At 50.9% G+C, this 20,211-nt stretch overlaps 1 protein-coding gene and 1 pseudogene across 2 annotated transcripts in view; one reads left to right on the top strand and one right to left on the bottom strand.

Annotated features, from left to right (window-relative positions):
- Positions 1-18,722, top strand: part of RUVBL1 (RuvB like AAA ATPase 1) — a 44,360-nt gene extending 25,638 nt beyond the window's left edge. The window contains exons 6-11 of one of the 2 annotated variants that reach the window (XM_025921639.2): positions 167-316; positions 2,040-2,103; positions 3,529-3,727; positions 12,845-12,947; positions 17,228-17,319; positions 18,340-18,722. In XM_025921639.2, the coding sequence (XP_025777424.1) occupies positions 167-316; positions 2,040-2,103; positions 3,529-3,727; positions 12,845-12,947; positions 17,228-17,319; positions 18,340-18,499 (768 nt within the window). In that variant the 3' untranslated portion in view covers positions 18,500-18,722. The remainder of the gene's footprint in view (positions 1-166; positions 317-2,039; positions 2,104-3,528; positions 3,728-12,844; positions 12,948-17,227; positions 17,320-18,339) is intronic. The other variant, XM_086697283.1, reaches the window with a different exon arrangement.
- LOC112857628 (U6 snRNA-associated Sm-like protein LSm3) lies at positions 9,832-12,783 on the bottom strand (annotated as a pseudogene).
- Positions 18,723-20,211: the final 1,489 nt, after the last annotated feature.

The following is a 20,211-nucleotide window of genomic DNA, read 5'->3' as shown; positions in this document are numbered from 1 at the left end:
AGCTTCCTTCTCTTGGCAGCAGGGGAGTGGGGCATATTTGGAGTTTGTCAAGTAGGCTGTCAGGCCTGCGGTTGGGAACTGAGACTTTTATCTCACTTAGCACTGTGCCATTTGGGGACTTGGCAGTGAAAACTCACCAGGCACTCGGGTTTCTCTCTTTTTGCAGAGGCAGGGCAGGTGTGATACCTACGCCACAGAATTCGACCTTGAAGCTGAAGAGTATGTCCCCTTGCCAAAGGGGGATGTGCACAAGAAGAAAGAAATCATCCAGGATGTGACCTTGCATGACTTGGATGTGGCCAATGCACGGCCCCAGGTGCTGCCTCGATGCCGGCGTGACCTGGCACACGAGCCCTTTTGTGTGTGCACGGAAGCCCTGGGAAGCCCTGGGAATGAATTGTCAGACTCTTGCTGCCCGTTTCTTAGGGCAGACGGTCCTTTTCTATCTGTGATGTTCAGCAATTAACATCGACATGAGCTACGAGTGACTCCTTTGTTCCAATTCAAATGCTCTAGTCACAGATGATTTCGTGTGTATTGTTTCTTATCCCAGCCAAGCCACTGGCCCTGAGCTAGCCAGCTTCTTCTGTGGCTTCTCTCCAGCATCGGGCTCACGCTCATGCCTGGGATTCTCTGGGTGTTAACGGTGGAGGGCAGGAGTGTTCTTTGAGACCTTTGCAGGATTTCAGAAAGCCCGACAAAGCCGTGTCTTCCCCCCTGCTTAGCAGAATCTTCAGTGTTTCCGCTTTGAGCAGGAATTGTGTCTGCTCCTCACGCCGACAAGATGGATACTTACGCCTTGACTGATAAACGTGGGGGGAATATAGTATGACTTTATGACATCTCTGGGAAATGTGTGATTTTAAAACCCTACCCCTTCCCTGCTGCTGGTCTTTCAGTTCGATTTCCTCTTGATCTTAAGAGAGTCCATCTCCTCATCAGCAGGGAATAGACTTTCTAACTTGAAATTTGACCCTTGGTGTTTTGCCCCTTGGAGCCTTGGCCAAGAGATTGGTGAAGAATTGTCTCGGACCTCCAGGTCCCTCAGTGTTAGAATGGCTGTCCCCAAACCAGCCTCCTGGGAGTGTTTGCCTTAGTTAGAGTGTTTGGCCAAGAGTTGGGAGTCAGGGATTGTGTCACTCTGACACTAATGAGCTCACCCAGTTCGTCACTCGGTGTCCCCGGGTTTTCCGTGATTTAGGGCTATCTGGTTTTGAGTTCCCTCCTCTGTGAAGAAGGCATTATAGTTCTTGTCCTGCAGGATCAAGTGTTGTAGGTTCTCAGGAAACATTTGCTACATTTTACAGCTGAACATTTAGCGAGCACCTCTGTGTCGCAGGGCATGGCAACAATGGGATCTCTTAATCCCGTGCAGGTGACAAAACAGCACCTCTTGCTGATGGCACTGGGAGGGGCTGGGGGGACGGTCAGCAGTGGGTAGGTGGTGAGCAGCTCCAGACCAGGACTACGTTAATGTGACTGTGTAGTCGAGTCTAGTAAGGAGACACAGGAACGTAGATAAGTATGTCCTAACGCTTCCTTCCACAATCCCTGTGTCCCCAAGGGAACCAGAGCATCGGCACAGGGCAGGGGCCTTTGACCTGAACTTTACGGGTAACTGGCGCTTCCCAGAAAAGAGATGGTGCTTCCTGGCAGGTGGATTAGAGTATGCCAAAGCACGGAAAGAACGTGGGCGTTCAGAGGAGGGTACAGTCCTGTGTGGCTAATCAGGGAGTGCTGATTGGAAAGGAAATGGTTGGAGAGGGAGACTAGGGCGGGCCCCACAGAGCTGGTACTTCCCACGAAGGGTTTTGCTCCTTCTTGCAGGCTGAGGGGAGCCTCTTAAAAATCCCTCTGTTTGGACGCTCCTCACGCTTTCCGTTGTGGGGGAGGGGTGGGGGAAGCGGTCTGGCTTCTCAACGCCTCAGGACCCTGTGTCCAGTTGACAGTGGTAACTGGTGTGATGGAGGTGGTGACGATGAGACTTCTGCAGGTGCCTTAGAGAGCGGGACTGACTGTGTAAATCTTCTGTTTTGCAGGGCGGACAAGACATCCTGTCTATGATGGGCCAGTTAATGAAGCCAAAGAAGACCGAAATCACAGGTAAGAGAAATAGTAAGGCCTGTGAGCAAGATGCCGAGCTGTAGGGCCCTGGATTCTGGCATAGCGTGAGAGGCTTTTCGAGTGAATCCCCGGACCTGAGGAAATGCCTTGGGACAGTTTCTTTCTTCCTCTTCATTCAGAGCCTGACCAGCCCGTGGCTGCTTTAGACAGTTGTAAATAAAGCACACTGTGTGCTGTCTGGCCCCAAGTGCTAGCACGGCCTCCTGGATGCACTTAGTATCCTTGCACTTGTCCGTGAGATGGGGGCCGTCACAATCTCCTGTCCCTTTGAGGTCCCAGAAATGTGGGTTGTATCGGGCCAGCCGTGCAGGACAGCTCCTGCCGGAGCACTCCGAGCACAGCAAGCCCCGCTGCCTTAGTTCCCTGCAGCCACCCCACAGCTCCCAGCCTGCCCCGCTCAGCCTCCTGGGCCCTTCCCAGATTTTGGCAGGGATGTCGCTGCTCCCTTGTGGACCTTGGGTGTCCTCTCTTCTCACCCTGGTAAGGACCCTGCCTCTCTTCTCACCTGGTACGTCCCTCTTTTTTCTAATTACCACCTATGGCTCTGTCACCCTGAAAGGTTTTCTGTTTCACGTTAGCCCATGGAATGATCTGAGACCTTTCTATTAGAGTCGCCAAGACCAGTGTCTGTGCTGTAATCATTTTCACCATGCCTCCTCTTCTGACCAGCCCTGTCTCAAGGCTCTGGTGGCAGATGTGGCATCCCATCTTCCTTTTCTGTGTTTGTGAGCTGCTCCCTCCTGATGCTAGTGCAGGGGCTGGGCAGAAGAATGAGAACCGTGACCTTAGATGGTCCTCTTTGACGCTGAGAGCCCCGCCCCTCTAGAGCTCTGAAGTGAGACCTTTCCTCAGAGCCTGCAATTCTCCCAGATTTCCTGCCAGAGAGGCTTGTGAGAGGCCTGTTCACGCACCCTGTTCCTTCGCCTAGGCACTTGATTGAAAGTTAATTAACCTAAGCTTTGTCTACAGGGCCAAAAGAAAGGGTCATTTCCTGAGTGCAGAATGGAAAAATTTGCATATGAAAACTCACTTCACGCAGGGCTCCCCAACTCTGGGATGTGGCAGGGCACTAGGTGGGTGGATGTGAGCAATAAGGCAAAAGGTGAGAAGTGCGACTGGGGGGAGGTGTGTGCCCTTGTGAAGACATGCAAAACTCAAAGCCATTTACAGACTTAACAGGACATGTTGGCAGGGGAAGCTGCCAGTTCTGTGACTTCTACGTGGTGATTATCCCTATTTTCAGATGATGGCACTGAAGCGGGGATGTAACCTGACAAAGGTCACACAGCCAGCAGTAAAACTGGGCTCCACACTTGGGTTTGGGTCAAATTTGGGGGGGGATGAGGAGAAAAGGTGACCACTCCCGCCACCTGACCTTGCCTGTCTACTCCTGCTCTCTCCTAGACAAACTTCGAGGGGAGATTAACAAGGTGGTGAATAAGTACATCGATCAGGGCATCGCTGAGCTGGTTCCAGGTGTGCTCTTTGTTGATGAAGTCCACATGCTGGACATCGAGTGCTTCACCTACCTGCACCGGGCCCTGGAATCTTCTATCGCCCCCATCGTCATCTTTGCATCCAACCGAGGCAACTGTGTCATCAGGTAGGGTGGCTGCCTGCCAGCCATGAGGCTTTTTCACCTCTGTCTGGGTTCGTGTTTTCCTCTGGGATCACTTTAAACTCGTAACATCATGAGTGGGGATGGAGATGAAGGAGGTCACGTTCGTTTCGAGAGAAACCTGTCAAAGTGGCCTCTGCCTTCACAGGTAGTTCATGCATCAGCCTCATACCATCATGGCCATCAAAGGCAACAGTCACCCTGTTGCTGAATATGAGGGCCTCCCACATGGTCTCTGGGGCTACGGTGTGGTGTGATTTGGTCCTTCAGTTGGAGTGGGCAGAGGTCAGGTCAGACAGGCTGGCCTCCAGTGGTCTTACATATGTTGACTTCTATCCTCATACTAGCTGTGGGCAGTAAGTATTCTTGGCTTCGTCTTTTAGATAAAGAAACAGAATGGCAGAATAACTTGCCCCTGGTCATAAAGATAGGCCGAGGACCCAGATCTTTCTGATAACGAAACCAGTATTTTCTCTCTATCCCAGATCTTCTTGGAGCCACACTGGCGCCTGCACCCACTCCCAACCCCTTTGGCCTGCTTTTGGGAAGGGGGTAGATGTTGAGGCCCAGAAGGCACATGCCCACATGGTGCTCCGCCCTGCCAGGGCTGGGACTGGGGACTTTCTTGAGGTTCTTTTTCTCCTGATTACTCTGGAAGCTTATGAGCCCCTGAGAACAACACACTGTCTTCCTAGCTCTCAAGGGCCCTGGACTTGGTCGTTTTCTTGCTCTTTTGTTTGAATGTTGGGGCCTGGTCCCAGCAGTGCTGGGGCGTGAAGCAGGGTGGCAAGGAGCCCTTTTGAAGCCTGCAGCGAAGTCGTGTGGGTGAACAGAGCCCTGGAGGCTGCCAGCTCCTGGCAGCAGGGCTGGTAGGAAAGAGACCCTCAGGCCCATGACTGTCTCAGCACAGAGCTGGAGCCAAACCAAGTGAGGAACCCAAATTGCTGATTCACCTAGACTTGCCTCTGAGTGATGGAGGGTCAGATCCAGGTGTTTAGCTCACTCTTGACGGAGAAGCTTTGTCTCCATTGAGATTGTTCAGAAGCTGTGCGGCTGGCTGTGGGGCAGCTCCCCTCTCAGGTGATCACTCTGGCTCCGAATTAGGATTTGCGAGTGTGATTCAAGTTCATGTGGCAGCAGCCTGTAGTTCCTCTTTAAATCCCTGTACTGCTGTCTTGACAAGATTATCATCACAGGTGTTTTCTGCATCCTTGGGAAGAAGGCAGCTTGTTCCAGGGCTGGGCCAGCCATTGGTGAGAGGAGCTGGCTACCTGGGCAGCTTCTGGAAATGGGGATGTGGCCTGGTGCCCGGTGAGCCTGGGATCCCTTCTGCACAGACCCTGTAGGTTTGCCGGACTTTGCATGCTTTGGGGAGGCCTGGCTTCGGTCTGAAAGTTGGTGAAAGGCTCAGCCTGGAGTGATGGCTCCCCCTGCTGGGGACTGCTAATAGGCTCCTCTCCCTTATGGCTGAGCAGCCTGGCAGCTTCTGACAGGAGCAGAATCCCTTAGGACTCAGAGTACCTTCTCTCAGACCCAACCCGTTCAGAAAAAGAGCGCACGGTGAGGCAGCTCTGATCTCAGAACATGCCCAATGGGCATGGAGCTCTGGTCCACCTGAAACCTGGGATACTTGGCCTCAGCCCCTCCAGACTGATTTCATCAAGGGCTGCTAGAGGTTGTGGCTGCCTGCTGCCGCCAGACCGCAGTCACCCACCTGGGAAGAAGATGCTCGGGGTGTGAAGCTCTCTGCTGGGGCCACCAGAGTTGGGGTGTATGCTCTCGAAGCGGGTTGTGGTGCTAAGCCCTAGTAGGAATTTTGTTGTCGTGGTGTTGATAATAATAGTGTCAAATGAGCAACAATAAAAATAATAGCTAACGTGTATCGAGGAGTCCTTCCGTGCACCAAGCACAGAAGTTTACACCTCAACTTACTGAGGAAGGGACTGGTTCTCACCGTTCAGATGAGGACACTGAGGCTCCACCAGGATGGGGGCTTGGCTAAGGTCATACAGCACAGAAGGAAGGCTGGGATTTGAATCCAGTGTTGATTGAGTTTAGATGTGAAATGATGAAATTTCTGGAACGTTGGCACAGTGTTGGCAATATCTGACTTGCTTCCCAGCAGACTTTTTCCTAGAGGGGTGCTGTTGAGCCTCCTTGCCTTTGAGACCCTCTGTGACCTCCAGAGCTCGAAAGGAAAGGGAAGGTGAGGAAGCGCCCAGTAACTGAGGGCTTCCTCTGTGCCAGAAACTGTCCAAAGTACTTGACATGGGTCATCCCATGTAGTCTTGGGCATCTGACAATCCTGTGAGCAGGTGATGTTATTTCCAGGTGCACACGGGAGGTAACGTGAGTGGGCCACAGGCCTGAGGGTCGGCTGGCTCCAGAGCTCCTGCCACCCCTGTTCTCCTGTGTTGCTTTTGGTCAGTGTGTGTGTGTGGGGGGGGGGGGATGGTAGGTTGAGCTGGTGCAACGAGCCTTGACCACCGCCAATGAGTGGCCCCCTCGTCCTCTAGGTCATGGCTCCCTGTGCACAGGGGAGGGGGAGCCATTCCTATAGCAGCATCTGGCACTAGGTTTCTTCCTTGAGGCCTTAGGCTCCTCCTGGGAAGAGATGACACCCCTGGGTCCCCAAGGAGGTGCACCTGTACTGCTGTGCCTTAGCTCCACCCTCCCTTGCTTCCTTAAGAAGTCCCCTCTGTGCCAGGACCCTCAGCCATTAAAGGAGAGCCTGACCTTCATCCCAGCTCCCAAAACTTGGGAGGTCTTCTTTTCTTGTGGGGAAGAGCCCCCTGGGGCTAAGAAATCTTCAGAGGAGTTTCTCTCCACTTTGTTGCACCAAAGAGCAAGACTTAGGAAACAGCGTGGTCTCCATTCTGTGTATTCCTGTGGCAGAAAATGGCAATTTTTTAAAAATGTTTATTTATTTCTGAGACAGAAAGAGACAGAGCATGAGTGGGGAGGGGCAGAGAGAGAGGGAGACACAGAATCAGAAGCAGGCTGCAGGCTCTGAGCCCGATGTGGGGCTCAAACTCACAAACCGTGAGATCATGACCTGAGCCGAAGTCGGTCGCTCAACCGACTGAGGCACTCAGGCGTCCTAAAATGGCAATTTTTTAAGAAAACAGCTTTATGGAGATAGAATTCACACACAACATAATTCACCTATCTAAAATGTACAATTCAGGGGTTTTTAGTATATTCACAAAGTCGTATAACCATCACCACTATCTGTCTTAGAGTATTTTCATCACCACAGCAAGCAGTCCTATGCCAATCAGCAGTTACCTGCCATGCCTCATCCCCCAACTTAGTTTCCCTCATCACCCTTCCCCACAGCCCCTGGCAGCCATTCATCTACTTTCTGCCTCTGCATTTGCCTTCTCTAGACATTTCATATAAACTTCACCATACAATCTGTTTTCTTTTGTGCCTGGTTTCTTTGACTGGGCATAATGTTTACAAGGTTCATCCATGTTGTAACATGTGTCAGTGTTTTTTGGTCTTTAAGGCTGAACTGTATTCCATACTGTGGAATATTTAATAGCACATTCACCCATTCATTAGTTGATGGACATTGGGTTGGTTGTTGGGTTGTTTTTACTCATGGCTATTATGAATAATGCTGCCATGAACATTTGTGTACAACTTTTTATGCAGACTTAGGTTTTTATTCTCTTGGGTACCTACCTATGCGTGGAATTATTGGGTCAGATGGGAACTCTTTTTATTTTTTTTTAAGTTTATTTTTGAGAGGAAGAGAGAGAGAGAGAGAGGGAGAGAGAGAGAGCAGGGGAGGGGCAGAGAGACAGGGAGAGAGAGAATCCCAAGCAGACCCCGCAGTGTCAGCATGGAGCCTGACACAGGGTTTGAACTCCGGAACCGTGAGATCGTGACCAGAGCCGAAATCAAAGAGTCAGACACTTAACCAATTGAGCCACCCAGGCGCCCCCAGATGGGAACTCTTTTTAACCTTTCACGGAACTGCCAGACTGTTTCCACAGTGGCTACACCATTCACCACTACACAGCAGTGTCTGAAGGTTCCAGTTTCTCCACATCTTTGACAACACTTGTTACTGTCTGTCTTTTATTTTATAGCTTTCCAAGTGTGAAGTGGTGGCTTACTTTGGTTTTGATTTGCTTTTCCCTGGTGGCTACTGATGTTAAGCATCTTTTCATGTGCTTATTGGTCATTTGTACCTCTTCTTGGGAGAACTGTCTATTACTGTCCTTGCCGCTTATCTTATCCGGGTTATTTGTCTTTTTATTAGTGAGTTGTAAGATTTATGTGTTCTGCACACTAGACCCTTACCAGATGTATGATTTGCAAATATTTCCTCCCATCCTGTGGGTTGGTTTTTTTTTTTTTTTTTTCAGTTTCTTGATTGTGTTTTTATGTTTTGATGCAATTCAGTTTTTCTGCTTTTTTTTTTTCATTGCTTGTGTTTTTAGTCTCATCTGTGAGAAACCATTGCCTAATTTAAGGTCACAAACATTTACATCAGTGATCTCTTCTAAGCATTCTATAGTTTTAGCTCTTAGGTTTAGGTTTATGATCATTTGTAGTGAATTTTGTGTTTGGTCAAGGAGGAGGCCTGTCCAGCTTCAGTCATTTGCATGTGGATGTCCATTTGTCCCAGGACCATTTATTGAAAAGACTTCTTTTTTCATTGAATTGTCTTGGCAGCCTCTTCAAAAACTCAAATGGTTTTCTTCATAGCACTGTTTCTGTGTCCACTGAGCCAGGGTTCAGTGTGCTTATGGGGATTACCCTTCACATTACCAGAGAGGTGTCCTTCACTGCACTTCCTGTCATCAGAAAAGCTTTGTGTTATCTGTGTCCCCGCAGTTACAGGGTTATATAAAGAAGCAGTCAGGCAGTGGTTCTCAGCCGGGGACATTTTTACTTGTCACAATTCATGGTGCTACTGGCATCTAGTAGGTAGAGGACAGGGATGCCACTGAAGATCCTGCAATGCACGGGATAGTCCCCTACAAAAAATTGATTTGATCCGAAATGTCAAAAGCGTCGCAGTGGAGGAGTTCTGAGTTGTAGTAAGAGGGAAGCATTCACAAGTGAGTCAACCATTTACACTTGTAGGTGTAGCTATAGGATAAATAGAAGTGCAGTTACCTTGTTCTTGCAGATACACCATATTGGATTTGAAGGAGAATTAGGCGTCTGGCGTCACAGCCCAAAATCGTGTGCCTGGAAGAGGCACAGCGTTAACACCATTTGAACAGTTGTCAAATGGCCTAATGGTGAAATCAATATCGGGCTGGGGCCAAAGCCAGAAATGAGCTTCTGGGTACAAGAATAAATCTGCAGTTTTAGCCAAATGTAGTTATTACAGCTTATTATTAGCAATTTCATAATCTAATAGTGCAATTATGGCAGCCTTGTCAAACAGTGATTGCTCTGCACGGAGAGCTCCTTCTGGGCTCACCACCTGGGCAGGAGCTGGTAAGTAGAGGCTTCCGTTCCTGGTCCACTTAGTGTGATGGACTCTTTTTGCAGAACAGAATTCCAGAAACCATTTTTCACTAATAAGTTTTCTTTTTAAAAAATTTTTTTTCTTTAATGTTTATTTATTTTTGAGACAAAGAGAGACAGAGCATGAATGGGGGAGGGTCAGCAAGAGGGAGACACAGAATCTGAAACAGGCTCCAGGCTCTGAGCTGTCAGCACAGAGCCCGACGCGGGGCTTGAACTCATTGACCGTGAGATCATGACCTGAGCCGAAGTCAGCCGCTTAACCGACTGAGCCACCCAGGCGCCCCACTAATAAGTTTTCTAAAAGAAACTTTGTACCTAAGATTTGTAGCTTGGACGAATGTTTTGGCATTAATTCCTAAAAATGCTTAGCAGTCTTTAAACAGACTTTTTTGTTTAAATTTTTAGTTTTGTGGACTCAAAACTATAAGAATTTTTTTCCTTTTTTTTTTTTTTTTGCGTAAAAAACAAAATCAAATTAAATTTTAAAAAATCAGAAACAATTTAAAAAAAAAAACAAAAGAATGGTGCAGATCAACTGAAAAGAGTTCTATGTTTTGGTGAGCACATTTATTGGAAGGGTTGGAGAAAAATAAAAATGCCCTTTAGCTTGAGAATTTGTGGGTTCTCTGCAAATCGACTCCTTTCAGGAGTGGAGGAATCCTTGGTTCTTTCTTCATACCAAAATTTACGCAGTTTTCTCTTTTGAGTGTCTTCTGTAGTTAAGGAGGCACTCCTTCCTACAGACTCTCCTATGTCCCGCGGTCAGTTCTTTGTTTCAGCCAACTCTCAGTGGTTGAGCAACTACTACAACACCATCTTCCCGGACAAAGAGCATCGGAATATTCCGTTTCGCCGATTTATGTCTCTTTGCATGTGTCCTCATCAGTTTCTGTAGTAGTCGCCGTCTCTCCCACATCTCCTGATACCATATTTAAATGTTGAACATAAGCATATAATCTGCCTCGAAGCTCTCTGTCATTTCTCATCTTTGTGTAAGGTCACATGTCCAGGCTGAGCCTGCGGAGACCCAGGGGCTCTTCTGAGGTGCTGGGGATTTGCTGCTGGTCCACTTGTCCGCCGTGGGTCAAGTCCCTATGAGAATTCTTTTTTTTTTTTAAGTTTATTTATTTAGAGAGAGAGGCGAGTGAGGTGGGGGCGGGGCACAGAGAGAGAATCCCAAGCAGGCTCCATGCTGGCAGTGCAGAGCCTGATGCGAGGCTGGATCCCACAAACTGAGATCATGACCTGAGCCGAAATCAAGAGTCAGATGCTTAACGTACTTGAGCCGCCCAGGCACCCCCTCCACGAGAAATTCTTAGTGCACTGTTATAAATACTGTTCTTTTGAAGTTTAATTAGGGAGTACTTCATCTTTTCCTCTAACCGTTTCTTCTTTATACTTTCTATGTTTGTTATTATATCTGAATGGAAAGTTATTTACCACAAGTGTTACAGAATTTGGGATATCTTAACATGGCAAAGTTGAGATCTTTTAAAGAGTTCCCGAGAATTCCCAAGAGAAATCCAAAGTAAGACTTAAAAAAACTGAACTTGCGGCCTAAACAGAATCAGATACTTCAAAATTAATTGTAGTTTTAATTTTGCATGTGAAGATTGCAAGCATACCAAATACTGAGATTTGAATCATGATAGAATTTACTCTTTATAATTCTTCCTTGTTACTTTGGAAATCTTTTTTTGGTGGAAAAGATTTGTTTTCTCTAAAGTTACCTTAATATTTATATTTGCTGTTAGTTGACTTCCCTATTTATTTTGAAAGGTCTTAATTGTTTTTTCATATTAGATTTAACAATTATTCCTTAAGGATATCATTTTATTCTTTCTTTGAATTGTTTGTATTTGAGAAAATGTATATAACGGAATTTGCAATTTTAGTTACTTTTGAGTATACAGTTCAGTGGCACTAATTGCATTCACAGAGTCGTACAACCATCCCACCACCCGTCTTGAAAACTTTCCCATGTCTCCAGACAGAAACTCTGTACCCATTAACCAGTGAGTCCCATCATCCCCTTCCCCGAGCCCTTGGTAACTTCTACTCTACTCTGTGTCTATGAATTTTCCTTTTCCAGGTATTTCCTACCAGTGAGATCCTGCAGTATCTGCCCTCTTGTGACTAGCTTCTTTCACTTAGCATCCTGTTGTAGTGTGCATCAGAACATTTTATTCTTGCAATGATAAATATACATTTATACTTCGACTGACGACCTGATAGAATTTCAACACAAGGGTTTCTTCACTAAAGTTGTATTTCTTGAATGTTCACTTATGTTTGAAACTGAATACTCTGATGTTAACAGCTAAATCCAGATGACCTTCCTTGTTCTTTGTTCTGTTGATGAGTTATGACCATGGACTCTGCAGCCTGGCGCAGGGTTAGGGACGCAGGAACAGCGCCGATGTAGACCTACAGCCGCTCTGACACCAGTGGCTGCGGTGGGAGCCCGTGGCACGTCGGGCTTCCGGACCCTATGGCTGAGGCCAACCTCATTTGCGACCAGGTCTGCCGGGCACACGGCCTATCGGGCACCTGGAGTCTTGGGGCCTGGTGGGTCGGCAGGACTCCCCTCCTGGGCTGCTCCTCCCACGACTTGTTTAAGGACTCGAGAGAAAAGTAGGCACCAAGGACACAATTAGTTCCAAAAGGAAAGAAAATAATTAATGCACCTAAGGGAAGACGTTCAAGTGATTTGCTAGTAATCCAGGAACTGTAAGTTCAAACAAGGTGTCACCCTTCCTTTGTCTAAACCATGAAAGCAGCAAAATATTTAAGAATTAGACTACCCTGTGCTGGCTGCAGTGCAGTGAGATCGGATCACTCATGCAGCTGTGTAAATTAGGACATTCATTCCTTCAGACAGATATTCAGGGTCATGTCAGGCACTCTGAGAGTGGCTGAGGAAATGTTCATGACTGTATGCATAAAATTATTTATCAGACATCATTATTAATAGCAATACTTGGAAACCAGCTAAATCCCCAACAGGTTGGGTTAAGTAAAATACTTGATAGGTTATTAAGACAGAAGCAGTGTGGGCAAAACCAAAACAAAAATCTACATACTTAGTGTAATTTATAAAGGCATGTATATGAAAATTTGGTAAATATCTATATGAATTTTTTTTTTCAACGTTTATTTATTTTTGGGACAGAGAGAGACAGAGCACAAACGGGGGAGGGGCAGAGAGAGAGGGAGACACAGAATCGGAAACAGGCTCCAGGCTCTGAGCCATCAGCCCAGAGCCTGACGCGGGGCTCGAACTCACGGACCGCAAGATCGTGACCTGGCTGAAGTCGGACGCTTAACCGACTGCGCCACCCAGGCGCCCCTCTATATGAATATTTTTAATAGGATTTTAGGTGTCTTTTTCTTCTCTTCCCCAAATATCCTATGATATTGATATTTGCTAAAATAACGAAGCTGTTTTTGACACCACCTGAATGTTAGTTAATTTATTCTGTGGTCACGGCTCGGCCCAGGATGTGAATTGGCTGCTCTTTCATTGTGAGCACCTCAGCCATGTTTCCGGTGTCTAGTTTCTGGTCTCAGGCCCGGGTGATGTGATCATTCTGGTCCTTGCAGGGGTACTGAGGACATCACCTCTCCTCACGGCATCCCCCTTGACCTTCTGGACCGCGTGATGATCATCCGGACCATGCTGTACACCCCACAGGAAATGAAACAGGTGAGTCCCCCTTCCCCCTCTCCACAGTCTTCTCCCCTCATTTGCCCCAACATCCCTGATGCTGTGTAGAAAGGTATTCACGGAGCACACCTGGCTCCCACCATCGTCCCGGCACTTAGCTCCTGGCCTTGGGCAAGTCACAGTACTCCAGAGCTTCAGTCCTCACGTCTGAAAGATGGGTGGGCTAACGGGGGGCTAACGAGACATTGCTTGAGGTGTTCCCAAACCCTAGCTGCCTGTGGGTCTTGGCTGTTGTCTCTTCTATCATATCCCTTCTGATAAACTTTAGGAAAGGGATAGTGAAAAAATCAACTTGATGACAGCCTTTAGGGAAGCCACCAGCTCTAGGAAAGAGGCAATAAAATATGATTTTGTGGTAGCCTCTTGCTATCTAGGCCATGCCCCCTCCAAGGCTTCTTCTGTTGAGTAGGCGAAGCCAAGAGCTCTGTCCCACCAGGACCCACGCAGGCTGGCTCCAGCAGGGCACAGAAGCTGGAGGGGGGCGAGAGCGTATCTGCTGCCACCAGTGTGACTAGTGGTAGCCGTCCTGGGGGCTTCGGAGGCTGTGCCTGAGGCTGCTGCGGAGGCCTAGAGAGCTGGTGAAGCAGGGTCACACAGCTTCAAGGGGCCCCTGGGAGTGGAGGTCCTAAAAGCAGCCTATAAGAGGCTGAAGGAAGTGTACCTAACACAGAGTGTATGCTCGACATTCCACGTGAGCCGAAATTGCGTTAGACCTGGGGGTGGAAAATGACATGGGTGTCTGAGATTGGGCCTTACCCCAAAGGGCACTGCCCCGGCTCTCTGCACAGGGACTGCTTCGTGCTTGATCTGGACCTGGGGCGCCACGTGCCCAGGCACTTGACACTTAGAATTTCTAGTCCCCTTATGCGTACTTCCAGGTAGTCATTGGTCACCCTCGCTTCCTGCGGATGGCTCAGTCCCTGGGTGACAAGTCCAACATGCAGAGCCAGCCAGTACCCTGCAGAGCCCAGGCCACGTGCTCAGTGGCGGCCTGTGGCCTAGGTTGGTAGCCCACTGGGGCAGCGCGGCTGTGCTCTTGCCCTGCTCTTGCCCTGCTCTGCCCGCCCTTGCCCCAGATGGTCCCACCGCCGGCGTAGGTCCCTCACTGTGGGTCCGTGTGGACCAGGGCTGCACCAGTGTGTGTCTCCACAGGCCCTGCCTGGACCCTCTCCTCTCACAGAGCGCAGGCCCCCTTTGTTAGATGTCATGCTGAGCCCATGGACACACTTAGCCAACACGCTTCCGTTTGATCCCCGGTACCTGTGAGGTGGGAGAGTTATTACACTGTCATTCTTAAAGGTGAGGACCCAGAGACCGAGGCTGACTAAGCCACCCAAGCTCATAGAGCTTGTCAGTGGCCAGTGGGTGACAGGACCGACAGACTGGAGTCCAGGCTGCCTGGTCTGGAAGCCCCTGGTCTTCATCACTGTGCCACCAGCTCCCACGTGCTAGAAAGGTCCCGGTTGGGGGTGGCTTCCCTGTGGCAGTTTGTCGCCAGGGCCTTTCCCTTTGGAGCTCTGAAGGCCTCTCCTGGCGTTCCCTGGCAGCACTCTGCTTGCCGTGGCCCGAGGGGCCTGGCCCTGCTGGTGTTTGTGGTCGACGGCGCCCGTGAGTGCCGTGGAGACTCGGGAGCCAGAGACCTCCTCGTGACCAGCACTGACAGGGGTGCAGAGCAGCGGCGGGCACGCTGTGTAGGGGACGGTGTCCGTGTCCGGGGGCCTTGTCATCAGATCGTGGTCTCCGGCCCTTGGACGAGTGCCGGGTTGAAGCCAAGGCATTCACTGAACAGAAGCAGAGGCAAAAGCAAAGGAGAAGCCGGTCGCGCCCCCATCCTTACCCTGGGGACGGGGGCACCGCGTCATCGTGCCAGGGAGGCAGCCCACACGCTGGCGGTACTTCCTGGCTGAGTGACTAGAGCAGTTGGCACAAGGTCTGCTGTCTCTTTTCAAGGTTGTCGTGAGGAGTCAGTGAGACAGCGAGGCTGACTGAGGGAAGGGATGGGGCTGGCCGCCCCGCTCCACTGCGGTTACTGTCATGGCTGTTAACAGCTTGCGGGGACTTCACAGTCACCTGCTAGGGTCCTCACAACAGCTCTCAGTAACCAGGCTTCAGGGCTCGGGAACAGCGAGCATCCCCGGGTCACAGAGATGAGCTGCAGAGGTAGGACCTCACGTGGAGCCAGCTCACCGTGGAGCACGTGGTCTGGGCTCTCCGGGAACGTTCCACCCCATGCCTCTGGCTCCTCCAGAGGGCTGGTTCCCTCTTGGCTCAGCCAGGAGAGCCTCTTCTCAGGCTCTCTCTCTCAGGTGAGCAGAGGTCAGACTAACTGCCGGGACGCGCACTGCTTTGTTCTTGTGGGTTCAAGGGATAACCTCAGCATTTTTACGGGAGCCTGGGGTGGGTTTTTAAAAAAACAAAGTAAATGTAACTTGTGTACCCTGCCATCAGTGCCGACACCCTCATAAACTATCCCTGCAGGTTATTAAATGATTAAAGATCTAATTTATGAACTGTCCGTTTCCGAGCAGTCTGCAACAGGAGCGCTTGGGATTGCTCTGACCTGGTCTCGAGAGAGAGTGAGAGCAGAGCGTCCCTGACATTCCCGAGGCCCGACGTCCAATGCCGTGGGGCTTGCTGACAGCCGGATGCTCTGGTCTGAAGCTCTCACCTTGAGCGGGCTCCAGGATTCAACATTTGCATCTCCCTAGAGTTTCCGAAGGCCCCCAGGGGACATTTTTCTTGGCAGGACCTGGAGGTTTCCTTAATCCCCAGCTGTCAGTGAGAAGCCCTCTTGCACAAATCTGTCTGGCTCTGGCTGTTGTGGTCGGAGGGGCGTCCTGTGGTCGGAGCCAGGAGCAGGATCTCTCTCCCTGCTCCTTTGCCAGCCACCCTTCTGCCTATCCGGTAACTTCCTTCTTCCCTGTGCCTTTAGCTTCACACCCTAGACGGTGGACAGTGGAGCTCCTCCTGCACAAGCTAAGAGTCTTTTGACAGAGGTCACACTGGCAGCCCGCTCACTGGCTGAACAGAAGAATTCTACACGGCCGGGGCCGTGTTTGTGAATTATTCGAACAGGTTGCCAACATTTAGACATCAGAACATTTCACACAGAAGTCTAAGTTCTGAGTCTCTCCTGACAAAATGAAATTTCCCTGCCCTCCGCCCCGGTGGCAGTGGTGGCGTGCAACAGACAGGCCACCGGCCCTGGCTCACGCGGTCTCGTCCACCTTGGCTCTTGCCCTGGTCCAGTTGTGCGGGGCCTGGCTGTCCTACCGAGCAGGACTCGTCCCGTTCACGGCAGCCGACGTGCTGGGTGCCCTCCCCGGGGTCCCCGACGCTGAGCTGCCTGCCTCTGCGGGTCTCTGCCCGGGAGCTGTGAGGCCAGTCTGAAGAGCCCGGCTCCTAAACCCCGGGTCCCTCTCTTCCCCATGCAGGGCTTGAGCCGGGGGCTCAGTCTTTCCCATTTCCTATGCCTCTACCTCGGGTGTTTTTATGGCTTTAATTTAAACAAGGGCTTCTTGATATCTTGTTTACGAAGCTGCCAAAGTGAAAAATTCCTGTATTATATGAGGCTCGAAGTCCTCGAGTTATCTCGGCTCCCCAACACACAACATCATTATCCCAGCTGCCCCTTATCACTCAGCGCCGGTGCGCCTGCAGGATGCCGGGGCCACTTGTGCTCCAGCGGCCGCGCCGCCAGCCTGTCTCCCCTCCAACTTCACCAGGATCTTCCAACCGCAACAAGCGTCAGCCTCTCTGTGATAGATTAGATATCTCCCAGTGATGTTATGAGGGCTGGTAAATCTTTAAAAGTAACTTTTTTGATTTATTTAACCATCGTATTTATCAAACAAATAAAAAATGTCTCCTCTTGCCTGAGTGCTTATAGGTGGTGGTACCCACGCTGGGGAGGAAGGTTAGAGCCCTTGAGGGAGCCTGGGCAGGTGTCGGAGAGGCCCACGTTCTCTAGGTTTGGGGACTGCCGCGAGGAGGGTGGGGAGGTAGGAGCCGAGCTACCCGGCCCACACCTCCAAGGGTACCAGCCGCCATCTGGTCACCGTGAACACTGCACCCCGGAGGTGTGCAGGGCCAGCAGCCCAGGGTGGAGGCCAGCTCTCTGCCCTTCCAGCCCAGATTTGGGCCTCTTCGGCACGGTTGATGCCAGGCAAGACACGCTGGACAAGATTGTTTTTAAAGCACTTGATAAAGGGGACACTTGAGGTCAGTCACTATTGATCATGGTCTTTCTCCTCCAAAAGATTATTAAAATCCGAGCCCAGACAGAAGGGATCAACATCAGTGAGGAGGCGCTGAACCACCTGGGAGAGATTGGCACCAAGACGACTCTGAGGTGAGCACGTCTGCCCGGAGCTACTCCCCGCCCATCTGCCCTGTGGAGCCTCCGTAGGGCCCATTCTGAGACATACTGATGGGTCCCTCACAAGGGCACAGGACCACGTCTGCTCTCACTGCTGTGATGGGTCTCGTCCTGGGCACTGCGATTTAGAACGCGGAACATTTAAGTGACGGCGCCCATAAAGCTAGAGTGACAGGTTAGGTCCCTTTGTCCTACAGTGGATGCTCCCCTGTGTGGAGAGCTTGCCAGCTCCCTTAGTGGAGGAGATGGACAGTCCGGAGACCAGGGTCCGAGGCAGAGGGCTCACTGGCCAGGCCCCGCTTGACCCCTCGCCCTGGCTCTGTTCTCCAGGCTGTGGTGGGCAGAGGGTGGTGGGTGCAGGGGAGGGGGAGGGACGAGCATGGACACAGATTGCTCTCCTGACTGTTCGCCAGTGGCCCAGAGCCACCTGCCTGTGGACAGTGTCCCTCTTGGTGTCCCGACTGCTAGAGAAATCACGACCTCACAGCTCCCAGCCAGTCCCCGTTTCCCTTTGAGTCTGTTCCTTGCTCGGAGGTTGAAGCAGAATTGCAAGATGTTTTCTTTGGGTGGAGCGGTACTTAAAAACTCCAGGATTTTTGTGCCTTTGCTTGGGGAACGTGCTTTTGGTTGACTGTGTGCTCATTTGCCTGCTGTCTGCCATGTCCAGTGTCCAGTCTGGGCCTTAGCATTCCTCGCCTGCACCTGTGTCCACCACAGTTTGTGGTCCCTTTTATTTTTCTCAAAGATTTTAGTTTTAAGGAATCTCTATACCCAGCGCGGGGCTCGAACTCACAACCCCGAGATCAAGAGTCTCGCACCACCGACTGAGCCAGCCAAGCCCCCCTGTGCTCTCTTTCCAGTAGCAGCGCAGTTACAGCCTGTCTGAGAACTTTCAGACTGTGACAGATTTGGGGGCTGGGATGTGGCTTGTGGCTTGTGGCCCTCCTCTGATGTGGCCCCGTCTCACTCCTGCCCCGGCCCCTGTCACTCTAGGTACTCGGTGCAGCTGCTGACCCCGGCCAACTTGCTGGCCAAGATCAATGGGAAGGACAGTATCGAGAAAGAGCACGTGGAGGAGATCAGTGAGCTCTTCTATGATGCTAAGTCCTCGGCCAAAATCCTGGCTGACCAGCAGGATAAGTACATGAAGTGAGACGGCCGAGTTGGCTGCGAGACACTCCGGGCGAGCCTGGCCTTGGGTCTGGCGGGAGGCCGCCCTGTGCTTGGGCTCTGTCCCCACTCAGCCGCGGTCGGGAACGACATCAGTTCAGCGTGGAAAGTGTTTCTTTGTAAATTATCATAACTTCTGTGGTTGCTTTGAAGGAACCCTGCTTCACCTGGAATGTTTTCTAATAAACCCTTGTAGGTTATTTTGATGCCATGTCTCTCTCTGAATTTTTTAAAAATAAACTTTGTATTTTAGAACAGTTTTAGATTTCCAGAATGTTGTGAAGACAGTGCAGGGGGTTCCCGTGTGCCTCACACCATTTCCCTCATTGTTAACGTTCCACAGTGCTGGTGTGGTTCCTTTGTCACATCCGATGAGCCAGTATTGGCTCGCATTGTCCTGCCCTGCTCAAATTTCCTGGGTTGAGGAATGGCCTTGTCTGTCCCAGGATCCCACCCAGGACACCACACTACATTTAGCCGGCCCACCTCCTTCAGCCCCTGTTGGCTGTGACGGTTTCTTACCCGTTCTCTGATTTTGCGGACCGTGACAGGTTGAGGGGTGCTGCTCAGGCGTTGTGTCGATCAGCCCTCCGCGTTTGTCTGAGGTTTTCTCACCATCACTCTGTGGAAGACCACGGAGGTGCAGGGCCATTCCCGGCAGTCACCTGGCTCCGGTCATGTTTGTCACCTTTGTCTCATCCGTCTTCTATATCGTCCTCTTCGGAAGGAGTCACTAAGTGCAGCCCACCTAGAAGTGGGGGGGGAGGGGGGCTGCTCCACCTCCTCGAGGGCTGGGGATCTACAGAGATGATCTGGAATTCTGCATGGGAGATACCTGTTCTCCCCCATTCTCTCCCACTTGCGTGTTTACTCAATCCTGTATATCGGTGTGGATCGGGGAGGGATATTCATCTATACTTGGAGTTATAATCCAATACCACGTTACTTATTCTGTTACACTGGTCCGGCTTCGACCGTTGAGAGCTCTTTCGGTGGGCTCCTGTGTCCCTGTGACACATTAGTGCACCGAGTGGGGCTTTCGCTCCTTGAGAGGAAGGGGAAATGGCAGCCCTGGTAGATACCTCGGTGGAATGTTCTCGCCTGGTAGGATGAGCACAACACTCTGCCTGCCCAGCCTGGTCCTTGTCTGCCAGCTTAGCCACCGAAGTGGGTCCCGACACGGGCGGGGTCTGCGTGCTCCTTTTTTTATTTTTTAAACGTTTATTTATTTTTGAGAGAGAGACAGAGCGCAAGTGGGGGAGGGGCAGAGAGAGAGGGAGACGCAGAATCCGAAGCAGGCTCCAGGCTTGGAGCTGTCAGTGCAGGGCCCGGTGCGGGGCTCCAACTCACAGACCACGACGAGATCATGACCTGAGCCGAAGTCGACACTTAACTGACTGAGCCACCCAGGTGCCCCATGTCTCCGTGCTCATACACGCCGGAGAGAGGACCAACCACGATGGGGATGTTGATCTAATCAGGGCTTTAATCCCACTTAGCCATGAGGGCCTTGTGGGGCAGGCACAGCTGTTGTCCCGCGAGTGATCTCCACCTGAAAATGTCTGGGACACTGAGGGCAGGAGGGCTGAGGTCTTGTGTGGGAGTTCATCTAACCCTCTGAGGGTCTCCTGGCCACACTCACGCCCCGAGAAGGCCTCAGCTGGTCCCTGTTGCCAGAGTGGGCCTGGGCCCAGA

The sequence above is a fragment of the Puma concolor genome, chromosome A2, assembly GCF_028749965.1.
Source record: "Puma concolor isolate L17-30 chromosome A2, mPumCon1.1.hap2, whole genome shotgun sequence".
Taxonomy (NCBI): domain Eukaryota; kingdom Metazoa; phylum Chordata; class Mammalia; order Carnivora; family Felidae; genus Puma; species Puma concolor.
The sequence above is the reverse complement of the archived record's forward strand: the minus strand, read 5'-3'. Positions and strand labels throughout refer to the sequence as shown.